The sequence below is a fragment of the Pelodiscus sinensis genome, chromosome 6, assembly GCF_052426305.1.
Source record: "Pelodiscus sinensis isolate ZL-2025 chromosome 6, ASM5242630v1, whole genome shotgun sequence".
Taxonomy (NCBI): domain Eukaryota; kingdom Metazoa; phylum Chordata; order Testudines; family Trionychidae; genus Pelodiscus; species Pelodiscus sinensis.
The window spans coordinates 62,294,310-62,320,698 of NC_143057.1; the positions used below are offsets into that span (position 1 = coordinate 62,294,310).

The 26,389-nt window shown below is 43.2% G+C and overlaps 1 protein-coding gene, 1 long non-coding RNA gene and 2 other non-coding genes across 10 annotated transcripts in view; 1 reads left to right on the top strand and 3 right to left on the bottom strand.

Moving 5' to 3' along the window:
- The window catches only part of EPB41L4A (erythrocyte membrane protein band 4.1 like 4A), a 181,098-nt gene extending 171,041 nt beyond the window's left edge, over positions 1-10,057 (top strand). For all 3 annotated transcript variants that reach the window (XM_075932023.2, XM_089779298.1, XM_089779297.1), the window contains exons 21-24: positions 1,324-1,392; positions 2,255-2,365; positions 3,930-4,011; positions 7,800-10,057. In XM_075932023.2, coding sequence (XP_075788138.2) covers positions 1,324-1,392; positions 2,255-2,365; positions 3,930-4,011; positions 7,800-7,928 — 391 coding nt within the window. In that variant the 3' untranslated portion in view covers positions 7,929-10,057. The remainder of the gene's footprint in view (positions 1-1,323; positions 1,393-2,254; positions 2,366-3,929; positions 4,012-7,799) is intronic.
- LOC102462225 (uncharacterized) lies at positions 525-18,963 on the bottom strand. 5 transcript variants are annotated; one of them, XR_012904778.2, is made up of 7 exons: positions 18,824-18,963; positions 17,707-17,764; positions 16,582-16,646; positions 14,440-14,512; positions 10,052-10,120; positions 1,780-1,932; positions 543-1,363 (listed from the first exon to the last, which is right to left on the bottom strand). It is a non-coding gene; the product is annotated as an uncharacterized LOC102462225 (long non-coding RNA). The 5 variants fall into 5 exon arrangements; XR_012904774.2 differs by having other exon boundaries at positions 525-1,363; positions 10,052-14,512; XR_012904775.2 differs by lacking the exon at positions 10,052-10,120 and having other exon boundaries at positions 551-1,363.
- Positions 15,210-15,343, bottom strand: LOC112547660 (small nucleolar RNA SNORA13). Its single transcript, XR_003091458.1, has one exon. It is a non-coding gene; the product is annotated as a small nucleolar RNA SNORA13 (small nucleolar RNA).
- LOC112547661 (small nucleolar RNA SNORA13) lies at positions 17,053-17,184 on the bottom strand. The gene has a single exon (XR_003091459.2). It is a non-coding gene; the product is annotated as a small nucleolar RNA SNORA13 (small nucleolar RNA).
- Positions 18,964-26,389: the final 7,426 nt, after the last annotated feature.

The window sequence follows — 26,389 nt, forward strand, 5'->3', positions numbered from 1 at the left end:
CTGCACCTTATTTAATCAGTTTGTCATGCAACATGGATGTGAAACATTATCCTTCTGATTTGGTATTGTGCTAGAGCCACTCTGCTCAGGGCAGAGAAGAATCAAGCCCCTCTGCCTTTTAGAGTACAGGCAGTCCCCGGGTTACGTACAAGATAGGGACTGTAGGTTTGTTCTTAAGTTGAATCTGTATGTAAGTCGGAACTGGCGTCCAGATTCAGCCGCTGCTGAAACTGACCGCCAGTTCTGACTTACATACAGATTCAACTTAAGAACCCCAAGCGTCCCCAAGTCAGCTGCTGCTGAAACTGATCAGCAGCTGATTCCAGGAAGCCCGGGCAGAGCAACTCTGCCTCGGGCTTCCTGTAGTCAGCGCTGGTCAGTTTCAGCAGCGGCTAAATCAGGACGCCTGGGGCAGAGCAGCTGGGGTGCTGCTGGGTTGCTCCAGCAGCGCCGCTCCTCGGCACTACTGGATCAACCCAGCAGCACCCCAGCTGCTCTGCCCCAGGCGTCCTGATTCAGGCTTTGCAAAGCCTCGGGGAAGCCGGCAGCGGGACAGCCCAGATGCGCCTGGGGTGCCCCGCTGCCCGAGCCCCCCCCCTCGGCTTTGCAAAGCCTCGGGGAAGCCAGCAGCGGAGCAGTCCAGGCGCGCCTGGGCTGCCTCGCTGCCTGAGCCCCCCCGCAGCTTTGCAAAGCCGCGGGGAAGCCGGCGCTCCTGGGCTGCCCGAGCCCTTCCATGGCTTTGCTCTCCGTCTTCCTGGTCTGCAGACCAGGGAGACGCAGAGAAAGCCCCAGAGTACACGGGCGGCAGGACTGCGAGGTCCCGCAGTCCGTTTACTCTGGGGCAGCCCCGTTCGTAACTGCGGATCCGACATAAGTCGGATCCGCGTAAGTCGGGGACTGCCTGTACATCAGTATTTTTTTTCTTTCTATCATCTATGAAAACAGTGCATTTCACTTTCATGAAGGTTAAGATGTGTTCCTACCTAGACTCCAAAATGTTCTTATTTTTATTATTTTTCAGTACATCACCAGTTAGGATCAGAGCCTCTTCTACTAGTTGCCAGCATTTATGAAGATACAGTGCCTGACCTTCAGATCACAGAGACTGAAATGAACAGATAGAGTGTGGAGAAATAGGGTACAAAAGGGAAGGGATCAAGATTTAGACACACTTCTTAATAGGTTTCCTGTGTCGGCATCTAGATAGCCTTTATGTTGAATACAGCTGATTTCAGAAAAGCTTTGTGGTCTAATACAATGAAAATAAATTGTTTTGGATTTGTTAGCTTCTGGAATTTCATCTTCCTTGTCTAATCCTTTCAGGAAGGAACTTGTGGATCCATCTGGCCTGTCTGAGGAGCAGCTGAAAGAGATTCCATACACAAAAATAGAGTGAGCTTATTTGTTATGAAATATGGATTTTTCTGTATGTATGCTTAATCGCCTGTTTTTCATCCTCTCATCAGAGCCTCTCTCTGTGGAATAGCTTGTCTGAGACTAGAACAGCATCCTGATAATCTCTGATCTTTTGAACTCCTCAGAAAATGTTGATCCAGAAAAGAGTAGCTCAAATAGGTAGAGACACGTGAATAATTTTTAAACTAGGTACATAAATGTAAACTTCACATAAATGCTAACAAAATCATCATCCTCTCCTAAACTGCCATGTCAGTCTCTGATTACACTCACAAAAGCCTTGTAAACATTTATTTTCTAATTTTTTTCATTTTTTTAAATTTATCTTTTTAGTCGGATTCTTTTTTAAAGCGTATGCTTTACCTGTGTGACCCCTCTAATCACAGGCAGCTACCAATGCAGATCCCTTCAGGGCATACATCCATTTCACTTGACAACTGGCCATCCAGGAGGCTGTGTAGTATTGGCAACTGCTTTTGACAGAAGTGGATTTCTAGTTTGCTTCTCTGCTGTACCCTTGAGCAAAAAGTATGGTGATGACTAAAATTCCACAGATTTGATTTTTTTTTAAGTCCATGCTTTAATTAAACAATTTCATTCTCCAACATACACATGCTAGTATCATTTAGAATGCAGTTTGAAATACAAGTTTAAATGTAAAGTTTGAAATACAAACTCATAAAGAAAGGATCACTCCTTTGAATTCAGTGAGCACAGAAAGCCACCTGTTATTCTTAACGGGAAAAGGGAGGATTTTACAAATCAAAGTTAAATTTCCTTTTCCGGTGCAAAGTCTCAGATGTATTAGTTTGATACTATGAATTTTTTTCTCATTCAGGACTCAAGGTGACCCAATCCGCATTAGACATTCCCATTCCCCCCGAAGCTACCGGCAGTACCGGCGGTCCCAGTGTTCTGATGGCGAGAGATCTGTTCTGTCCGAAATGAAGTATGTGGAATGTGAAGGTTTTAATATTACACAGATGCTCCTCTGAACTCACAGATAAATTAGTAATAGCATATATGTGACTATTTCGTTGACATAATGCTCAGGTAACACTGTAAGAGCTAAGCACTCAGTGAAGCAGGAAACATTCATTGCCTTTTGGAACTTGAATGTTTGCTTTGCTCAATGGTGGTGACCTGTTTAGAAATAATTACAGTCTAGTCCAGAAACCTAAATGAATATACCCAGCTCTTCAGCAGTAGGTTGTGAAGGTGCCTGAGAGAAAAGAAGAGAGTTCTTGTAAATTTGCTTCCAACTATATATGCCCTTGATTCACTTTCTTCATTTGCTGCAGTGCAGATCTTAAGTTCCAGTAGACATCTACTCATCTGTTGATAGCTAAAAACAGACTGATAGAGATTAACTAGAGACCATTTATGAAGTGAGTAAAACAATAAAGGGCATGATGCAGTAAGATCTTAAGCTGGCAGAAGCAGCTTCCTGAGAATGTCCCTGGCAGAGTGTATAGCTGGTACAAAGTAGGGCTGTTAAATTGAGAGTAATTGACTAATCAAATAGTTGATGCATTTTGCATCGACTATTCGATTAGTTGATAGGGTGGCTACACTTCAAAGGCGAAAGCGCTGTGTGGAACCTGAGGTCAGCTGGGGACTCCCCCGCTGACCCTGGGCTCCATACAGCATTTCAAAGTGGCAGTGCCACACAGAACCCAGGGTCAGCGGGGGAGTCCCCAGCTGATCCTGGGCTCCATGTGGCGCTGCCGCTTTGAAAGGCTGCGTGCAGCCTGGGGACACCCCAGCTGCTCCTGGGCTGCACGTGGTGTTTCAAAGTGGCAGCACTGAGTTGAGCCCGGGATCTGGCCCCAGGCTTCATGCAGCACAGCTGCTTTCAAGTTCCCCCTCCTCTTTCCCGCCCTTTGCTGTCTCTTTCTGATAGAGGCAGCAAGAGCGGGAAGCGACTAGTCAACTAGCGTATTGACTATCCGATAAACATTTGCTTATCGGATAGTCGACTATTCCTTCACATCCCTAGTACGAAGGCTCTACACCAGCCGTGCTCCCATCCCTAAGTATTTAAAAATGAGCAAAGGTGAGCAGCTACCTCCTACCCTCTAAATGTTGAAGGGGAGGGGAGTAGGACTCCTGACTCTGATTATCTGTGATGGACAGGAGGAAAATAGAGAGGGCGGGGCTTCAAGAAAGGGGTGGGGCTTCAAGGAAGGGGCGGGGCGGTAGATCTTCGCCTGTTCGGAGATTTAAAAAGTGATCTTGGGTGTAAAAAGGTTGGAAACCATTGCCTTAGCAAATCACAGAATTTATCCTTAAAATATTTTTTTTAAAAGAGAGAGAAAAAGCAACAGGTTTCTTTTTCCGATCTATAACTGTTGATTGTTCTAATATGAAAGTGTTATTGTTAGGACCATTTTCATTTTTACCCTTTGAGGAAAAAATGCAAATAGTAGGTTTTTAAACTGCAGATTTATTCAGTGCATTTTTTTTCTTCCACAGTAGTCATTGAACTAGTGCAATCTCATGTTTTTTTCCAGTGCAAAAGCAGATCTTGTGCCTCCGTTGCCTGTGACACATTCCTCAGATGCTCAGGGTCCCAGCATCCCAGCTTCACAACAGGTTGGTAATTGTGCAACTTCTCTACCAGGTATCTGGCTGGTGGGTCTTGCCTACATGCTCAGAGTTTAACTGGCTGCTGTATTTGGTTTGGGAAGGATTTTTTCTTGGTTTGTGCGGGGGGAGTGGGTTGCCTTCCTCTGCAGCATGGGACCTGGGTCAACTGCAGATTTAAATGAGTATAAATGGTGAATTTCTGTAATTTGAAGTTTTTAAATCATGATTTCAGGACTTTGGAAACTCAGCCAAAGGCTAGGGATTTATTACAGGAATGGCTGGGGGAGGTTTAGTGACCTGCGATACACAGGAAGTCAGACTAGATGATCATGATGGTGCTTCTGGATTTAAAGTCTATGCCCTTAGGCTGTTTTCCTGATGGAATTATCAATAAGAAATATTTAATGGGGAAAATATATCTAATACTTGATCTTTTGTTTTCACTTAGTAGTAGAGCTTACTGAGTCCCTCCAACCAATATGGAATAAGCTTTAAATTATGTAGAAGTAACTGCTTAAAGATAAACTTCAGTTTTATAATGTAGATATATTGAATTTTATAATTTACCATACTGCCATTTCTGACTCTCTGGTGTTTGGAAGATATTTCCTCCTTTTGGGGCCTATTCCTCTTTTAATACAAGTGGGATCAACTAGGGCAATTCATTTGCCAGATGCCCTCTAGAAAAATCAACTTTTGAACTAACATCTTCCCTCCACTCCACAGTGCCTTGCTGCTGTCCAAGGTTTGTAATTCTCATTTTCTAACCATTCAGAGGGGAACAATCCTCTTTCAACTGATTGGCTGAGAAGTCTGGTGGACTCAGCAGGGAAAAACATAGTAATTAAAAAAACAAGTAGTCATAAAATAGGACTGCACAGATATCAGCTGTGAAATAATGGTAATAAACTTTAGGCACAGTAGGTGATCTAAAAATACAGAATTATATTATAAAAACATAATGTTAAAAGAAAACCAGATATATTTAATTCAAGCACACAATGGAAAATGCCACACAGGATTCTATCTAGCTTCCTAGTCCTTAGAAAGTTGGGACTTATTCCCGTGATTTCCACTGAACTCTCTGGTGTTGGTTCACCTTCAGAGGCTACAAAAAAGGTTTCTTACATTGCGGTAGGTAACTCAGTGTAAAATCTTAATGGAGAGAAGGCACTGTAGTTTTTACCTCTTTGAAGCTAGTCAAGATCTGCTGATCAGAGGTTGTTCTTGACTAGTTCTACAGGAAGGTAAAATTACAATGCCTTCTCTCCACTAGGATTTTACAGATTTAGAGGGCTAGTTAAGATTTACTGGTTCAACTCTAAGGTAACCATTTTGATTCTGCTACACATCCCTCATTTCTAGCCAGTAAATACTCTTTGCTCCTGTTGTTTTCATTTTGTCCTGGAAAGGTGACACATCCTCACTTCACTAGTTGCCCTCTTTCTGGAATGAAGAATTTCAACATATTTTATTAAATATTCAGCTCTTCGTGCAAGTCAAAACTCTCAATATGGAGACATTAGTTGCTTTCAGAGAAAGGTCCATTCGTGAGTGTTTGTGATATAAGTATTTTAAATACACTATAAAAGGTTAGAATCTTTTCATTTCCTGAATAAATTGGGATTGGTCCTGCCTTGCGCTGGGGGCTGGACTTGATGACCTCCTGAGGTCTCTTCCAGCTCTGTTTCTATGAATGCCCAGAACAAACTCTTATCACAGGGAGAACTTGTGTGCTTTGGTTTCTTTCTGTTTTTCCTCATGAGAAGTGAATTGTCAGACTTGGAGCAGTAATGATTGGAGACCGCTCTCACGCTGCACACAAAAATACTAAAACTTCCTGGCCAATGTACCCCAACACAGTTGTGCACTGAAGGCACTCTCAAGACCCCCAAAATGACATTGGTTATATGATAACAAGTGAGACTGAGGCGTACAGTTTGTCCCACCAGATCAGTGTTTTTTCTTCTTGATTTCAAAATGTTGGTACTTCTAAAAGTAATATGTAGCTCAAAAGTAGTTTGCTTTGATAGTGTTGGTTGTATCTGTGTAACCCTGAACAATGTAATCACTGTAAGAGGAAGTATTGCCTAATGCTTAAAATGCCAGAGTAAAAACAATTGTGGTTTCTTTTCTTTGCCAAAGACTTGCTATGTGACATGAACATGACTTTTAGCCTCCCTTTCCAGATTTAAAATGGGGCTAATTCCCTTCTTTACTAGAATTTTGAGATTTATTTCATAATTTTTAAACCATTTTGAGAATTTGCTGGAGAATTGGAAAGTTGTTTTGTGTGTCATGTTATCCCAGTGTTCTTTTCAGAAATAACAGCTGATGTCCAAAAAAAATTTAGATTTTTATTTATAAAAATCTAATATTAAAGGATTATCAAAATATATAATTAAGTGGACAAGGGAAAAATATCAGGTGGGTTTCTACATAAATTCCTGGTCCTGAGAAAAGTAGGTGCCACTTCCTCTGTGATTGCCACTAACAACTGCTGTCTGTCTCAATGTCAGTTTGCTGCGAGTTTTTTTTCAGCAATGTGAAGATTTCTAGGAACCTTTGGAAAGCTCTGCTTGTCTGATTGCATATATTAGAAAATAGGGTCCGCTCATGTGCATGTAGTCAGCTTGATTATTTAGAGGATTACTAAGTCATTTGCTTCTGTGGCAAACCCTTTCTTACCTGACATTTGTTTCAGTTTTTTTGCTGCTGTTAGAAGTGATGAAGCTGTGGACCCAGCATGTTCAGTGAACAGTAACAGTGTTTTTGACTTCTAACTTCTTGCCCTTTTTAGAACTTAAGACATTTATAGCAAGAAAAAATAAATTATCTTCACCATCAAATGGATGTTTTGGTTATGAAAATGAAATTATTAGAAAGCTAAGAGCACTTGTATATATAATAGACTTTCTCCAAGTTTCTGAGTCATGCTTAATGAGAAGAGCAGCTCTTCACATTAATCAATCTCCCTCTGCTGTATGACAATTAATACGATCACAGAGGCTCCCACTACATTCGCTCCAATATTACAATATGGAATAAAGATATTACAAGTAAGATTAATGCATGCAGCAATTTACAAGCATTCAAACACTAAATGCCAAACAAATTCCAGATAGGTATGTTTTCAGTAACTGGCCAAGTACCAAATAATTTAGTGTTGGTATTTGCTGGATATAGAATATGAGTCCAAACATGGCAATGGAAAACAGACAGGGGGAAGAGGAACGGGCCAGGCCAGCAGGAACAAGCATGTAATGGGTTTGCCACAGAGAGGATGGCAAAAGTATGTGGGCCTGGGCCAATTAAGAGAAATGGGAATGTAGTTTTGGTATGTGATCAAATGCACTTTTGTTCCATAAGGCTGGTATAGGGAAGCAAATCAGATAGTTGTCACATCTTTAGCCTATATTTCACCTGTCTTTGAAATAAGCAAATACCCATCACATTCTGCTAAATATTTATGGATCATTTATATCATTTACCACTACTGTAACAATTAATTTTGTATTCTTAGTGTTTCTGTACAAAGAAACATAGCATTTTTGAAAGGAACACTATCAATAATTCAACCAGGTCTCTTTAATATATAAGCCCCAGTCATGCATAAGGAGCCAGTGCTTGGTCAATGTGCTTGTGAGGAGTTCCATTGACTCCACTAGGACTCTGCACAGCTCTAAAGTAGATGATCACAATATGGGATTAAGGCTAAGCCTGCACCAAAGGAAGTAATATCTTAATTCGTCATTGTATTTTCACCAGTGTATTTTTGTCTTTGTTCCATTCAGAGGCGAAATGGGTCCAAAGATAGCCTGATAGAAGAAAAATCTCAGATATCTTCTAGCAGCCTGGATGGAAGACACCGTGCAAAAACAATAAAAACTGTACATGCATCACGCCTCAAGATAGAGACTTAATTGCCATAACTAAGAATAATAAATGGACTCTGTTCCTTTGAACTTGGAAATTACACAAGTTAATATATACTTTAGCTGGAAAATGTTTATCTGGCATAAGAAGAAAAATGTGAACTGGAATGGTGGTAATTTCCTTAAATATAAAATTCCAGTGTGCTTGTTGCTCTGAAGGGCAATCACTGTTTTCATCACTGGTTCCACATACCATTGCTTAGGTGATTGCAAATAAGTTGACTGGTTAGACTGTTCAAAGGTAAAGTCTTAATAAAATTCAGCAATCTTCAGATTCTGTATTTCCAAAAGAGGAACAGAAGAATGGCAGATGAGACTTTGATCTAATTAATTTAGTTGCCTGTTTCCAACAGGCATTTGGAGGAAGGGGTAAAACCATAATACAACACTTGGCCAATTGTGCAATACTAGTGAGGAGATGTCTTCCTGATGTCATCTGATGATGAACTTATACTCTGAAGCATGTTATGTTTATTTCAGTCTAATACAACTGCAAGCACTGTTCTTGTTCATATAAATGTTAAATCCAAGTTTAGATTTTTCTAAGGTAATTGCCACAATTATATCTTGTGGCATTGAGTATCATGTACAAAGGGATTTCCTTTCACCATTTTTAAATGTTGTCTTTTAATTTTAGATATCCTCTTGTAACGAGACAGTACTTGATTAGCCTTCTCTGTACTATTATTTTATATACTCCTACCATATCTCCTCTTAACCTTAATCTTGTCCCTTAAAAACTAAAATGAAAAACTTCTTGAATGGCCCAGGGCCAGTGTAATAAGATTGCCTGGTACACACACAGATTTGGAACACTGGCTGGACAAATTTGTACTATAAACTTTGGAAACACTTCAAAGTGGCTACGTAAGATGGGGCTGGGTAAGGACATGTCTAAACTAGGAAATTATTTAGAAATAACTATTTCAAAATAATAACTCCCAAAATAATTTCAAAATAGCATATCCATACTATGAGGAAGCCTTGAAATTAGTCCGAAGCAGGCTCCCTTAATGTGGATGTGCTACCTCAACTTAGAGCCTCAGGAAACACTTGGAAGTAATTATTTTGAATTACTCTGGGGAGTAGTTATTTTGAAATAGCAGCAGTGGAGCATCCACAATAACACTATTTCGAAATAAGTATTATTCCTCATGACAAGCAGGAGTTACTACTTTGAAATAACCAGCCCCTCTTATTTCAAAATAACAGGCTTGGCAGTTTAGACACTTTGCTTGTTATTTTGAAATAAGGAGAGTTATTTCACAATAACTCCCTAGTGTAGACCAGGGCTAACAGAGTTGGCTCTTTGATACCTGCTTCACTAATCTAGTCTTTTTAAGCTCTTATATGAAATCCCCCAATAACAATCTAATAATTTGTAGCACCCTTCTCTGGACCAGTTCTTTTTCTCACTCATTTCTGAGATGATGACCAAAACTGAATGCAATATGCAAAATGAAGACAGTATCTTTGAATTATATAGTGGTATCTTTTCTCTACCCTTTGTAAAACAGAGTAACATCTTACTTGCTTTTTTAACTGCTGTTACATGCTAAGCATATTATCTTCAATGAGTTTTTTGTACTGATGCCCGGATCTTTTGCTGAGCGGTTATATTGAATTTGGAACCCATCACTGCTTCTTTGAATGTGCTTTACCTTGCACTTATCTACACTGGATTTCATCTACTACTTTGCTAACCAGTTTTCTATGACAGATAAGCTTTTACAGAATCAAGCAAAATTCTTCCCAGACCCGTAATTTTGTACTGAGTATAGTTTGCCATCCCACTAACAGTCTAGAAGTTGACTAACATTATACACTACTTATTTTACTACTGATTGCTCAGTCAGTTCTTCCCTACTGATGTAGCTGTTTAGCCATACTTTTCTATGCTGTTGTTTAAATCTGTTTTTTAATCTATAACAGGCCTTTGCCTCTTACCCTGCATGCATCAAGTTTCCTCAAACAGCTCTGGAGAGAGATTCCATCAGAAGGTTTAGGTAAAACTAATGAATTTGTCAAGCGAAAAGATGGGTTAGGTATTATCTTTTACTGGCTACTTCGGATGGTGAAAGAAATGAGATTTCGAGGTACACAAAGCTCACCTTGTTTTCAGCGGTGTTTCCATTAGCTGCTATTTTGATAGAGTTCCAGTTGGTTAAAGAGGCAAATTACTCTTAAAGAAGTCATGTTAGTTTTTGTCTGTTAGCTTAGACTTGATTATTTTACTTCTAAAACCTCACCCAACACTGCAAGTAGCTCTTTACATATAACCCTTGATGGGCTCCCATATGGGCATAGGGGACCAACCATGCAGAATCACTTGTGGAATTAGATCCCATGTTTTTTCATGTTAATGCGGTGATGCTCACTGATCTATAATTATTGGGAGCACAATTAATCTCTTTAAAAAAGGACACACAAATTTGTTATGGACGTGAAAATAGGGCCGATTAACGTTTTTCATCTAAACTGTTTTTCAATGAAAAATTGTTTTTAAACAACTATTTTTATGACAATTATCTGCGTTCCATAAAAATAGCAATGGTTTGCAGGAAAACAAAATAAAAGGATTCATAATGGCACCACAGTACCTCATGATGATGTGGTTCAGGGGCCATAGATCTATTCTCATTTGTGAAATGGGCTTTCTGGCCAGACTATAGCTCCCAGTGAGCCACCTAATCAAAGACTCCCATAGCATATCATCTCTGTTAATTAAAATGAGTGGTGCATCATGGGAAATATAATCCAACCAGAAAGTTTGAATAGAAACATTATCCAGTTTGGCCAAAATATTTTGCTGAAAGATGTAAACTTTTGGGGTAGGGTAGAGAAGATCATCTTTTCTGGCCAGATTTAATATTTGTAGATTCTTCATTCTTAGTTCCTTTAGAATGCTCTGATGAATGCCATCCAGTGCAGTATTGTATCAATCCTAATGAAGATTCACTGTTATACAGTCCCACTCCCTAACCCATAGAATTCCAATCAAATCTGCTACTAGTTTTTCCCACAATACTTCTATTTTTGACCTTGTTTTACCTTCTCTACAAGTGAACAGAGATCCTGAAGTAAATGTTACTAATGACCAGTATTTTTGCAAGTGTGAACAGAGAAATTAAGCATAAAACAACCTGTAAAATTAAAATAGAAACCCTTGCAGTAGTGGTAACTATCCTGTGGGACTGGACTTAGCTCCCCACTCCAAGGTGGGCTTACTCTGCAATTCTTTCCCCTATCCTCCACACTTTCCAGGCCTCTCAAGTAAATTGAAATACAATGAATCCCCCGCCCTCCCCAAAGCTGTAAAATAATTTCACAGGACTCTAATTGTTCTTTCTTCCTTTGTGGTGAAAACTAATATAAAAGCAATATTTGGTTTCCCTCCAGTTTCCTTATGAGCTCTTTGATGCTCATTTAGACAGGCACAGACATGGGCAAAAACATTTTTAAACATGGCTGTTTCTGTACAGTGCTTGGTCACACTATTTTTAAATGATTGCCATCTACCTCTTTGGTAATACAAATGAAGACAGTCATTTTTCTGTTTTGCACTCTGAGCTATGTAGGAACCAACACCTCTGTCAGCATACAACTTTGCTGGTGAAACTAAAGTACTGCATTACAAAAAAAATCCCCCTCACTCAAGTTGTCATAGTACCACCTCTTGCCATGCTCCCAAAGATATCAAAAGTATGTTTTGACTAACTGTGAGTAAGACACAGGAATGTATTTTAAATTTGGATACACCTGGACTTGTTTAAGAATAAACTATTCCAAGTAGCAATTCTCCACATATTTGCTGTGATGTTCATCCAAACTGGTATTTTGTTACTTCTCTGACATTTCTCAATATTCTGACTTTTACTGAGATAGAGGAATGTGTGGCAAAAACTTTTACTTGTACTTTTATTACCTGAATTTTGTATATGCAGATTCCACATCCTAGCACTCTTTCACAGTACACTGAATTTCATGTGTACAAAGCTATTCTCACGCATTTACCTGGCTCTTATCTTTCCTATCTAGTTGTGGGGTTTGTATAGTATCAAAGCACTCACAACAAGAAACTGTGGTATTTCATTTATTTGCACTATGTGTAAGAAATGCTATGCTTTGTCATTTTTTCATTTGTGTCTTGATGTATCCTCATTTGTAAAATGTGCATATTATTGTGTACCTCATCTTTGACTGAAGGTTATTTCTACTGTACTTCTAATATACCTAGCAGGTTTTAATGTATACCCTGTTTATTTCTCATTAGCTGCCATCATACTCAGCTCATTTAAATAATCCTTTAAAATCTTGCTAACTTCATGTGCTGGCAGTCTTTTTCCCTTTTGATAAAGAGGAAATTATCCATTCCCCCAAGGACTAATGTACTTATCCTATTCTCAACCTTATTTTCTCATTTACACATTGAAACACATTCCACATTATAACAGCTCAGAAAATAGAATAAGCATTTCGAAGAGAACTAATGTAGAGGTCCAGGATTTAAACTACATGGGCTCACTGACAGGGAGAAGGGGGCAACTGATCCAGGGGCTTGGCAATTCAAGAGGACCTCGGGTACCCAGCCACCACTACTGCAGCAGTGGCCAGAGCCCCACATCCTTTAAATCACTGTTGAAGCACCATGCAGCGTGCTCCAGGAGGCTTAGAGCTGCACAGGGAAGCACCAATGCTGCACACTGAACTCCAGGCAGCACTGAGGGCTTGGAGAAAAGGAGGTGCTGCAATCTGGGATGGAACTGAGGGCAGAACTACCCCTCCCCTCTGCTATTATGATTGTATTTCCAATGATAAGTTTCAATTATTTATGACATGACTTTTTCCCTAGAATTAGCATGAGTAGACAGTGCAATTTTATCTGCATATTGTGGGGAAAAGAATTGTATACTAATGATGGTCAAACTGAAAATGTTTTTTCAACGCTGACTAAAAAAACATCAGACAGTGTCAGAAGCAACTAGAGACCATAGGAGTAACACTGTATCCTTTATATAACACAAGGTAAAAATTCTCCATATTAAGGAGTAAACTAGACACTTTGATTTAAGTTTTTACATCTGATCATTTGAAGAAAATGCCCATTGAGTTGCATTCCTTCCTTTAACAAATGGTACCTTTCAAAGATGCTAAACTACTTACTGTATTACTGCTATATATTTAAGTTTGGCAAAAATTATTTTTATAACTACAGCAGATATTTTATGCATGAGAGATCAGACTGGGAAGTATATATTCTATGTACACAAAGTTAAATTATCTATGAAACAGCTGTTTGCTTTATTTTAAATTGAATTGGAAGTAGCAAAATTTGCATCTAGGTATTTAAAAATCAAATATTTGCACTACACAAGAAGAAAATCACCAACTACAGTAGATGTCTAATAATCGTCACCTTTTGAAAGATGCAACATTGGAGCATCTAGGTTCCAAAGTAGCAACCCTTAAAAACAAGGGGAGTCCCACTAGTCTTGCACAGATATTCATCTCTGGAAAATTAACAATCCCCCAGCTTTCCATTAGATCTAATAGTTACATCTTGCTTCTCTAGAAGTTTAGTGTTTTGTCTAAACCTTTGCTTGAGGCAAATTTGGAAATCAGACACGCAGTTCACTATTACATACTTGCCTGATCAAGAATGAGATTTTTGATTTCACAGCATTGAGAACTTGGAATTATCATTTGATACAATGAACACAAGTCAGAACCTGACTAGAGGTAGAAATTCCTAGCACTAACTGCTTTGGTTCTAATTTTTTAATAGGTGAGGTATAGTTTACAGTTTCTGAAGCTGTAAGATACACTGGTTTACCAAACTGAAGTAAAGCTTGAACATGCATGATTCATAGGCAGAGCAACTTGAAAGGTGAGGCTTTTCAAATGGAACAGCTGAATAAATTTATATTTCCTCACACTATCAAAACCAAGTTATTTATAATCACTTGTAGTGTTACAAAGTTTCCCATATTATGCTGGCAATAATATTTATTCTGGTTCAATATTAATGGACTGATTTTAGCTGAGAAGGTGGTACATAGAAAAAGTCAACAAATGCAGCAATTAAAAAATATAGTCTTTATTTTTTAGTACATGAGACATTCCTCCTATTGGTGCCACACACAGTTAAAAGCTACCTGAATCATCTTGTGAACATACTACAGATTGAAACTCTCTAAACTGGGACCAGGGAATCTTGGCAGAGGGCCAGAGGCAGGAGCCCTGCCACAGGAGTCTGGGCTAGCGGCACAGGATCCGGAGCTGCTTTGGGGCTAGGAGCCCCAGCAGCAGGGCAGTGGCAAGGAAGGGAGCTGGCAGCCATCAGGAGGAGTAGGCTTGGGGGACGGGGGGGGCAGAAATAACCTCTCCTGGTCTGGCAAAATCCCTCCTTCCACACGAGTCAGGTTCCAAGGGTGCTGGACCAGGGAGGTCCAACCTAATACGTTACCATGATTTTCATGATTCATGAAAACATATCTACCTGTATATTTCTTATAGAACTTTCTTCTGGTGGAGGAAATGCTGAATTTGAGCTGATTATGTAGAAATTTTTCCTGAATAAAAAAATAAATAAATACCAAATATCAGATGTAGATTAATATCCAGCATGTTTATAAATTAGCGAACCACAAGATCCTCAAGGGTAGCATAAAGTAGTTTCATAAAATCTGGTTTTGTTTCAGCTTGGAAACAGTTAAGTCTGCAAAGACATTTTCAAAAATACCTACACATTATAGGCTACATCTAGCCTGGCATGATTTTCTGGAAATGCTTTTAACGGAAACGTATTCCGTTAAAAGGATTTTCGGAAAAGAGTGTCTAGATTGGCACGGACGCTTTTCCGCAAAAGCACTTTTTGCGGAAAAGCGTCCGTGCCAATCTAGACGTGCTTTTCCGCAAAAAAGCTCCGATCGCCATTTTCGCGATTGGGGCTTTTTTGCAGAAGAAAAATCTGAGCTGTCTACACTGGCCCTTTTGTGCAAAAGTTTTGCACAAAAGGACTTTTGCCTGAATGGGAGCAGCATAGTATTTCTGTAAGAAGCACTGATTTCTTACAGTAGGAAGTCAGTGCTTTTGCGGAAATTCAAGCAGCCAGTGTAGACAGCTGGCAAGTTTTTCCGGAAAAACTGGCCAGTCTAGACACAGCCATAGGGACATCTTAGTTCCTGGCTTAATTAAGCAGGACTTCAGATCCCATTTCAATTACAAGCACTATTCTAAGTTTAGTCACAATAGAAGTTAAAGTCATACAACTGTCCCTTATTCAGCAGAATCAGGGGAGAGATTAATCCCCAGTATCAAATAATACTGCAGAAGGACTTTCTTTATGCCTTTCTTGACACCACAATCATTAGTAACAAAAATGAGCGGGCAACACAAAGGCACGAATGCTACACATTCTTAAAAATGTCTAGCTGTAAAGTTTGCTGTAAACAGCCTTATCCAGGAAACATCAATGTTATGCTAGAAGCTATTGAAAGAGACTACTTTTTAATTTTTGTGTAAGAGTCCTTAAAATATATAGTGTTTTGCATTATCATGCTTGTATGCATTAAGAACAAATGAACTAAAACATTCAGTTCCAGTGGAAACTAGAAAAATCTATTATGATTCACTTCCAACTGCTACAATTTAGCTCTGAGGCAACAAGACAGACCACTGCCTGAATTCTGAATAGTTTGATAGGGTAGGGGCCAGAGCCAGTCTGTGAGAATCAATGCTCCCCTCCCACCATAAGGGCATGAGCCGTGCTGCGGTTCAAGTGCCAGCTCCTTACTGCAGGGGAGAACATACAGCCTCACAGACCTGATCCAGGCAAGATGGGGTTGGATCTGGTACCCAGACTCTGCATGTTACATGGAAGTTCTCTGTGCAAGCACCCCTCATTGTTCCCATTGGCTGTACTGTGGCCAATGGGAGAAGTGTGGGTGGTGCCCTGCAGGTCTCTTCCCATTCCCACACTCCCCCATCCAAATCCTCCAGCCCACTTCTGCACCCTCTTCCATACCTCACACTCCTACTTCTCAAACCACTCCTGCGCCCTAACTCCTGCTCAGATCCCACATCCTAACCCTATTCCTGCATCCTAACTCCTGTCCAGACCCCACATCCTCAACCTGCTCCTCAGTAGTTCCCTCCCATATACTGATTGCTCATTTTTAGCCCTACGGAAAGCCTAGAGGTCCCACACAAGATCTACTAGCCCCAGTTCCCATAGGATCTGGGGAGGAGCTTAAGGGAAGTGAAGTGAATCTTTCTCTCTCTTCTGGTCCTCATTTGTGGCCCTGACTGATTTTTCTGTGGCTCATTAGTCCCTCACCTCCAAAAGGTTCCCCAGCCCTGGTTTGTGACATTTTGCACCAATATTCTGCAATTCATTTCAGCTTTAGAAGACTTATGAATATTTAATCAATAATAAGTTAGAACATCTTTGCCCACCTTACAAACAAGACTTAAGAGTTCTACACAATAACTGCTCCCAAACTATGACAAACTGCTAGAAAATAATCACTGTTTATGGAAAATGACCTAAAGATAGGTTCCAACTGCATATGGAACAGTTTCACTAACCAATATAGACAATGAATGAAAAAAAACAAACCTCACCACATTTCTTTCTTACCATAGTATACAAAGCCATGTGTACAGAAACCGTAGTCTTCTATTTATTCAGACTCATTTTCTATACTGAACACAAACAAATACAAGTTAATACAATGAATAGGTGGTATTCCAACCTGCAGGGCACCACCCACACTTCTCCCATTGGCCACCCATGACCATATTCTTGAAATTTTTTGTTTTAAGAACTGACCTAAACACTGGAATCACAGTGCAGAGTTGGTGCAGCACCAACTCAAGCCAGCAAATGTATAGCAATTATGATAAATTTTGTAGCTCTATAATTATATCTGGATAGGAACCTCCCCTGAACTCTACTAAGAAGCAATTAGCAAAAGAGGGAGGGTGTTCTATGGCCTGCAATGTGCAAAAGGTCAGGCTACTAAGTAATTATGGCCCCTTCTATCCATAAAGTCTATGCATGTGAAGACTGCTCATACCTATTATCAAAATACCAATTTTTCTACAAAGATTCTGTCCTTGCAGAATTGTGGAGGGAAAAGGTACATAACCATGTCCCAAAACCTTTTCAGCAAGAGTTCTTGTATGCCTTTTTTGACACCACATTCACTGTGGGCGATAGTGATTGGGTAACACAAAGGCAAATATTTAAATGTGTGAAGTGATCATTTCGTTTCTCAGTGCAAAAACTAGCTTAGCCACATATAAATAAGGGATCACCTTCAAAAAAAGAACAATTAGTAGACATGTTAAGTTGCGATTAATTAGCTAATTGAGTAATCAATGGAATTTCCATCCACTACTTGATTAGTTGATAAAGGGAGGGCACTTGCTATCCCTGCTATGGCCAGCTTTGGGACTGCTGCAACTTTACGTCCTCTACCCACCTCCCATACTGCACACAGTGCTGGGAGGAACCAGCTTTTACGCTGTCTCCCCTCCCCCCCCCCCCAGCACCAGCATCCTTCACCTCTCCTCCACCCCCCCCCACTGCCTCTGATAGAGGCAGCAAGGGGGGGGAAGGGGAAGCAAGTAGTTGACTCAGCTACCCAATAAGCATCCCTTACCATTCCTATTGATTAGTTAAGTAATTTTTTAAAATTATCTACAAGTGTCAGATATTCCATTAAAAATAACCATACCATTCACAAACTGTCATACCAACCTCTTGTAAAGTGAGACGTGTTAAATACATAATGTGTGCCAATGGGTACTGTCTGTATCTGAAAAACAGGAGAAAAGCGATAAAAATATGATTTGTCTAAACAGATCACTTTAAGTAGTGTGATTCTAATTTGTATATAAATATTGTCCTCAAAATAACTTTCAGTACATGTCCCCAAATGCAGCCCAGGAGCATGCAGTGCAACTCAGAAGAGTTGAATGTACAGAGATGGTATTTGATCTGAGGAAGTGGGTCTGGCCCACGAAAGCTCATCATCTAATAAACCATCTTGTTAGTCTTTAAAGTGCTACATTGTCCTGCATTTTGCTTCAACTACCCCAGACTAACACGGTTACATTTCTATCACTATTCTAGATTACACTGGCTGCCACTAGCTTCACAAGGCTCTTTTGGCAGCCAGTGATTATGCAGAAGACCCAGCCACTCTCCAAACGCACCTGAGGGTGAAACTGCTCTACAAGGCAGAAAGGATTCCTCCCTCCCAACGGCGAGGCTGCCTGCGGCTGGCCACGCCGATTTTAAGGCTGCGCTGTGCGTTAAAATAAAAGCCCCCAAGCAGGTTAGTGTGAGATCTGCACGTGCCAGACAGGCTGCCGCTGCAGAGTGAACACGAGCAACAGCTTCGTCCCCTGCTGGGATTTACACACAAGCGCGGGTGGGTGGGTCCTCCCCGGATCCCAACTTCGTTAGCTACGCACGTGTGCGCGCAACACCGGCCGAACCGCCCCCGGCAGCGCTACCCGGACCCATCCGAGCTCCCACCCCCCACATCCGCCTGCGCCTCGGGAACGGGCGAGGGGGGGGGGGCCGAGCGCCTCCGGGTCCAGGCAGCCACAGCGTAGGCGAGCGGGCGCGAGCCCCGCGCAACTTCCTTTCTTAACGGCCGCCAGGCGCGGTCTCGCCAGGGCCACAGCGGACTGGGTAGCGCGCGAGCCGGACGCACCGAGCGTTGCGTGTTACGGGGGGGGAGGCTCGTGCCCAGCCCGAGGCGCTGCTGCGGCACGTGGCACTGCAGCCTGAACCGCCTACCCGCCCCGGCCGCTGTGGGCCCGGCTCGCGAGCCACGGAGCTTGTGGCTCTGGCCGGGCCTACTCACCATGAGGCTGTCGCTGCTCCCAAAGCAACTGGCCCAGAGGCCGAGCAGCAGCCCCCCGCCATGTCCGCCCGCTTGCTCCAGAGCGAGAGAGAGAGAGAGAGAGCGAGAGAGCTCCGCCCCTGCTCCTATCCCAGCATGCCCCGAGCTGGACAAACCACTCTAGCCCTAGGGGGAGGGGCGGGTTGTACCAACTGCTCATGTGGCCTGGACGGGGAGGGGGGGGGAAATGTACCAATTCCTCACGCATTCAGGCAAGCGGGGGGAGGGGGGTTATACCAAGTGTTCTCGCACGCAGGGAGGGGGAGTAATAGAGAGGTAGCCCTGTTAGTCTGATCCTGCTACAGCAAAAGGAAAAACGATGCCGCACTTTAAAGACTAACAAGCTGGTTTAATAGGCGATGAGCTTTCCTGGGCCAGACCCACTTCCTCAGCTCATATTCTGGGAGAGAACTGGCAGGACCCTACATACCAAAGGAATTCTCGTTTTTCACCGTATCCCTTTGGGGGAGGCGGAAGAGGGGGAGCGGGATGTACCAGCTTCTCACGCCGGCCGGAGCAATGTGCTGGGGGGAGAGGGGGCAGGTCGTGGGGTGGAGTGAAGGTTGCGGAACTCACAGGAAACGCTCCTCGTGCCAGTGGATCGCTATCACCATGAAGAAGGCACAGTCATTACTTGGATAAACTTAAAAAACCCACAAATAGTCTGTAGATCTTTATAGGCGGGCATCATCTGAAGAAGTGGGCTGTGCCCATGAAAGCTCGTGATGACAGCTACATGTTTTGTTAGACTATAAAGTGCTACCAGACCATTTGTTGTTTTTTAAGTTTATCCTGTACACACTAACTTGGCTACCCCCTAAAGCTTCCAAGTCATTACTAGGCTGACCCAGCGCCCCCGTGTGTGCCCACCACCCAGAGACCAGTGCACCAACCCCCCAGCTGCTGGCACCAGACTGGTGCAGTTACGTAACCCCAGCAGCACAGGCCAAGTTACAAAGATTCTATTCCGTGTTATACTTGGAAGGCACCTTTATGCCATTGTAACTGCACCCCCCACCAAAGATTGTGTCAGTGTAACCATGTCAGTACAAAACTGCACATGTCCAACTCAGAAATAGTCCAAGGCTCTAACCTGCAGTAAGCTCCATTCCCTATCTCCCATTACTGCAACAGGCAGATATAAGAGTCCTCCTGGGATGAGCTCATTGCTGAATCAGGAGGTTAAAGCACTAAAGAACTTCACCCTCAGTGCTGCAGGTCATGGGTTATTTCTGCCCAGCTTCATTCAGGACCTGGGTGTTGTGATCCATCTTTGCGATACCTTCATCACCAGCAGGAGGGCTGTGCCAACAGAGACTCTAATCCTGCTACTTAAAGTATCCAGGCAAGGCTCTCCAATTGTAGGCTTTGCGTGTGAGTTATCATCTGCAGGAAGATATAGAGGTCCAAATGTTTAGGGCCATAAAAATCCCCTTAATGGACAAGTTTTGTACAGCTTTGACATACGAATTATCTAATGAGGAGCAAGACAATCCAAATACATACAAATAATCTGCAGTCAGAGACCCATACTCTGGGGATATGGTGAGACACAGACAAATCCTCCGTCCTGGGAGAAAGGGACTATGGAAACCTTACCAGTTCTTCTGTTCATCCTGGTTGCCAGAAATCAGCAAATAGGAAGTGGCTGCGGCCAGGGGCTCCTATCTCGGCTTGAAATCTCAAAAACCCACAAGCTCTCAGACCAACCAGATATCAAAGGAGGGCTGGAAATCTCTCAGGACTCAGCCCAAAAGTCTGTAAATTAGAGAGATTTGAACTGGTTTTATTGCAAAACCCTGTGTACATTGGTGCTAGTCCCTATCTAAAGAGTGTCAGTGATCTGAATGAATTTATCATGAGACTAGCTAGTGTTAGCATTCATTTTGAGGGAAATAAGAGATTTTATAATGTTTACACTCATTCAATGTTTCTATTAATTCTGAACACAGTTTATCAAACAAAGGGTTTACCTCCACTGTTGTGTTAGCGCAAGGTAGAAGCCGAGTGTTGCCCCTTTGTTGACACCCATACACACAGACACAAAAGTCTCTGGCTCAAGGGACGTGGTGCTTTAAGCTCCACTGATAGTTGCCATGCTCCACTGATAATGCAGCTACTCCAGGGTACATCTTCACTACAAACACTCACCAGCACAGCTGCAACACTTCAGCCAGGTTGCTATAATGCAGGCACTTACTACAGGGCAGAAGGGATTCTTCTGTTAATGTAAAATACCCCCTTGAGAGGCAGAAGCTAGGTCAATGAAAGAATTCTTCCACTTACCTAACTGACTCTATAGTGAGAGTTAAGTCAATCTAACTATGTCATACAGGGCATGAGCTTTTTTTCAGTCTGAGCAATATAGCTGGGTGGATCTAAATTTTAGGTATGTAGACTAATGTGCTGCTAATACAAATGCTCAGTGCTAATAAAACACACATACTGTGCAGCTCAGGTATTGTTTTGCAGTGTAAGCACTCCAACTCAAGCTAGAATAACTTGAGAGGAGTTAATCGTAGTGTAGATAATTCAAGTTTGCACTGCAGTGAAGACTCATGCTCAGTCCTTGGTCCACTGAACTATTTGTTCCTCGCAAGCACAAAATAACTTCCACTCAGGATAGCAATACATCTTGAGCATGCATTTTGTAGTTATTATAAAAAACACTGGTTAAATAAAAAATAGACATTATTGGGTCAACAGCACAGCACATGAAAAACCAGGACAGTCCCCGTTAAACCAAGATGTATAACCACATTAGCTCTAGTGCAGAAATGGCTTTTCTGCTGTAGAATTTATCTACTCTGAAGTCTCTCTTTTGTGAGCTTATAAACTTTGCAGATGACCAGTTCAAGCAATGATTCATTTCACAGAAACCCTGAGTATTAATTAATAATAATTATTATTAAACATTTCTATATATCTTCACTTGTTTACATTATGCTGTGCAAAAGAGTAACATGATCTCTGCACAAGGACTTATGGACCAGATTAAAGTCAGCAATGTGCCATGTGGGCATATGGTTGCTAGGGTGACCAGCTGTCCCGTTTTCTACCGGAAAGCATGGTTGAAAAGGGACCCTGCTGACTCTGGTCAGCACCACTGACCAGGCCATTAAAAGTCCAATCAGTGGTGCTGCAGGGCTAAGTCAGGCTAGTTCCCCATGATCCTGTCACTATACTACACTGGAAAACCATCCAGCAGACTCAGTTCCTGGACAGGGGGGTCATAGGGCTCTGTGCACTGCCCTCACGCTAAGCACTGCCTCTGCATTTCCATTGGCCGGGAACAAGGGACTGGCCAGGAGAAGCTGGGGGAGGTATTGCCTGTGGGTGAAAGTAGTGCACAGAGTCCTGTAGCCCTTCCCCCATGCCTAAGCACCAGACCTGCTGGATGCTTCCAGGGCACAGCACAGAGACACAACAAGCAGGGATCCTGCCTTAGCCTTGTTGCACAACTAGCCGGGTAGCTGGGAACCACCCAAGGTTAGCCTGCACCCCAATTCTGAGTCCCAGCTCCCTGCCCCACCCCTTCCCCCCAAACCAAAGCTCCCTCCTGCACGCCAAGCGCCTCATCTCTGGCCCCACCACAGAGCCAGCACCCCAGCCCAGAGCCCTCATCCCTTCCCACACACCAATCTCCTGCTTCAATCCACAGCCCCCTCCCACATTTCAAATCCTGTGGCCCCAACCCGCAGTCTGGATCCCCCTCCTGCACCCTGAACCTTCATTTCTGGCCTAACCCAGAGCCTGGAATCCCAATTAAAGCCCTTACTCCCTTTCATACCCCAACCACCTATCCCAGCCCAGTGAAAGTGAGTGAGGGTGGGAGAGAGGAAGCCACCAAGAGAGGGTGCAGTGAATAGGGGGGGGGGGGCAGGGTTTCAGGGAAGTGGTGAGGAAGGGGAACTAAGGTGTTTGGTTTTGTGCTATTAGAAATTTGGAAACCCTAAGGATCAGCCAATGCAGAACAGTTTGCAGGTGGTCTAAGTTAGATATGATATGAAACAGGGACAGTAAACTCAGGTGAGCAGGAAGGAGGATCTCACAAATACACACACAAAACTCGAGTAATGAGATATATTGTTTTATTAGTGAAAACAAGCAAAGCAAATAATGTTATGACTGGGCAAAGCAAGAGATCCATTTCTAATTAGGCACCAAAATACGTGGCTTAGATTTTCTTAAAAATTACCATATTTGGTGCTGCGTTCTCTTCAAGATCTGTCCATAAGCATCCCAAAGGGAGTTCAGGGATACATTACAACACTGGGGTGTATGGGGTGTTCAGGGAGGGGTAGCACCTCTGATGTACGGGCATGTCGTGTCCTTTTAGGGCAGCTCGTCCACCTTTGGTCCCCACTTGTCACTCAACTCTCACCTGTGGCTCCTAGTAGCTGTAGCATGTGCAGCGGCCACACCCCGGGCAACAGCTTCGACAGGCTGGCTAAACCAGGTTGAGAGTAGCCGTCGGGTCATCGACCTTCGGTGAGATAGGGACTTGTCTATCCCGAGCATGTGAAGACAGACTCCGGCGGATCGAGCGGATGAGACCTACTAGAATAGGACCAACGGTCATGAAGGTGGTTTCTGCAAGCGTTGTGGTACGCTAAGAGCACGGCAAGACATGAAAGATGCCCTGGTCAACCACTGCGCCCAGCCCATCTCCAACCGTCTCGACTTTCGTCCTGCCATTGGAGTAAGATGGAATCTGGGAAGAGAGAGTGAGGCTGACTATGCGCACCTCTCCCTCACTTTAATCCAATTCACGCGCAAGTCTTGACATCTCGACATCTCCTAAGTCCTGTGGCGACGGGCGAGCGACGAAGCAGCAGGTGTGGATACACTGGGAGCTGTAGCCGCGGACCTGCACACAGGCGGCTCAGGTCTAATGGTCGTCTTCTTGCTGGTGGAAGCAACAGCTGGATTCGGCGTCTACCTGAGTGACTGAGCAGCCCTCTTTAGGATTGCACTGCTCACCTCCGTAGTAAGAGGAAGGGGCTAGAAAAGGTGCCCTAAACATTGTTTGCTTCACAGAACCCTGGCCAGCTTACCGCGGCTGGAGGGGATCCCATCTCATGCGGTCGAACAATAAAATTTCGAACAAAATGCAAGGTGACACCACTCACTATTGGCACATGGAACGTACGCACGCTTCAGGACAACCCTTTAGCAGACCGCCCAGAAAGAAGAACAGCCCTGGTCGCCAGAGAGCTCACAAGATTTAACATCGATATTGCGGCACTGTGTGAAACTCGTCTAGCAAATGAAGGTCAGCTCATGGAAACAGGAGGTGGTTACACATTCTTCTGGCGTGGACGCAGCAGTGACGAACGTCGTGAATCTGGAGTTGGCTTTGCGGTTAAGAATCATCTTGTCCGCAAACTTGCCAGTCTTCCCAAGGGCGTGAATGACCGACTCATGACACTGCATCTTCCACTACCGAGAGGAAAGCAAGCCACACTGATCAGCGCTTACGCGCCCACAATGACGAATCCGGATGAAGTAAAGGACAAGTTTTATGAAGATCTCGATGCCCTACTCTCATCCGTGAAGCGCACTGACAGGCTGATTCTACTTGGCGATTTCAACGCGCGAGTAGGATCTGATCACACTGCCTGGGATGGCGTCATTGGAAAAAATGGAATCGGTAAATGTAACAGTAATGGCCTACTATTACTGAAGACATGTGCGGCTCATGATTTGATCATCACCAATACCATCTTCCGCCTGCCCACTCGCAAAAAGACGTCCTGGATGCACCCACGCTCTAAGCACTGGCATCTCATTGATTATGTCATTGTGCGGAGGAAAGACAGACAGGATGTAAGGGTGACCAAGGCCATGCCGAGTGCTGACTGTTGGACTGACCACAGACTTATCATCTCCAAATTAAGCTTTCGCATCAAGCCAAAGAGACGTCCGCAGGGAAACAAAGCTGTGATGAAAAAGATCAATGTCAGTAGACTGAGGAACCCCAACACAGCAACTTTACTAGCAGAAGATCTTGGCAACCAACTTTTAGAGCTGCAATTAGAGGAAAATGCTGAGAAGGACTGGGAACGCTTCCGGGATATTGTGCACTCTTCTGCACTAAAGGTTCTTGGACCCTCACACAGGAAACAGCAGGACTGGTTTGATGAAAACGATGAAGAGATCAAGGCCATACTTGCTGAAAAGCATCGCCTTCACCGTGCTCACCAGAATGACCCATCGTCAACAGCTAAGAAAAATGCCTTCAACAACATTCGCAGGATCGTACAGAACAAGCTTCGTAAGATGCAGGACTCCTGGTTGAGTGCCAAAGCAGATGAAATCCAGAAGTTTTCTGATAGAAACGATGCCAAACGGTTCTACGAAGCCCTTAGATCCTTGTATGGACCTCAGCCCTCAGGGAGTTCCCCTCTACTGGACTCAGATGGTGCAACTCTCATTACTGAGAAGGCTCTGATTTTACAGCGTTGGGCTGAGCACTTCCAATCCGTACTGAACCGCCCATCTTCCATCAATAACGAGGCGATTGATAGAATGCCCCAGGCGGATATCAACCACAGCCTGGATGTCTCACCATCAGAGACTGAAACCTTACAGGCCATCAGCCAGCTGTCCAGTGGCAAGGCCCCAGGATCTGATGCGATTCCAGCGGAAGTCTATAAGGGTGGTGGTGCAGTGCTTGTCAACAAACTCACTCAGCTGTTCCAGTCCTTCTGGAATCAAGGATCTATTCCTCAGGAACTGAAAGACGCGTCTATCGTACACCTCTACAAGAGGAAAGGAAATCGACAAGTTTGCGATAATCATAGAGGAATATCACTGCTTTCCATCGCAGGTAAGATCCTTGCACGAGTGTTGCTGAATCGTCTGATTAACCACCTGGAACAGGGTTTATTACCCGAGACACAGTGCGGCTTCCGCAAAGAGCGTGGCACGGTGGATATGATCTTCGCAGCCCGACAGCTTCAAGAGAAGTGTCAAGAGCAGAATCGTGAACTGTACACCACCTTCGTGGATCTCACCAAGGCTTTTGACACTGTCAGTCGCGAAGGTCTGTGGCGCATCATGTCGAAGTTTGGGTGCCCTGACAGATTCATCTTGATGGTACGTCAGTTCCACGACGGCATGACGGCTCGTGTTTTGGATGATGGAGAAGCTTCAGAGGCCTTTCCCGTCACAAACGGCGTCAAGCAAGGGTGTGTGCTGGCACCGACCCTGTTCAGCATAATGTTTTCAGCCATGCTGTCAGACGCCTTTCAGAACAGTTCCTTGGGAATCAGACTGAGATACAGGACCGATGGGAAATTGTTTAACCTGCGAAGACTCCAGGCTGTCACCAAGATAAAAGAGACTGTGTTACGAGATCTCCTTTTTGCTGATGACTGCGCCCTGAATGCTGGATCAGAGCAGGAAATGCAAGCCAGCATGGACAAATTTGCAGCAGCATGCGACAACTTCGGCCTTCTCATCAACACAAAGAAAACCGAAGTGATGCACCAGCCAGCTCCAAAAGCTCAGCATCAAGTGCCC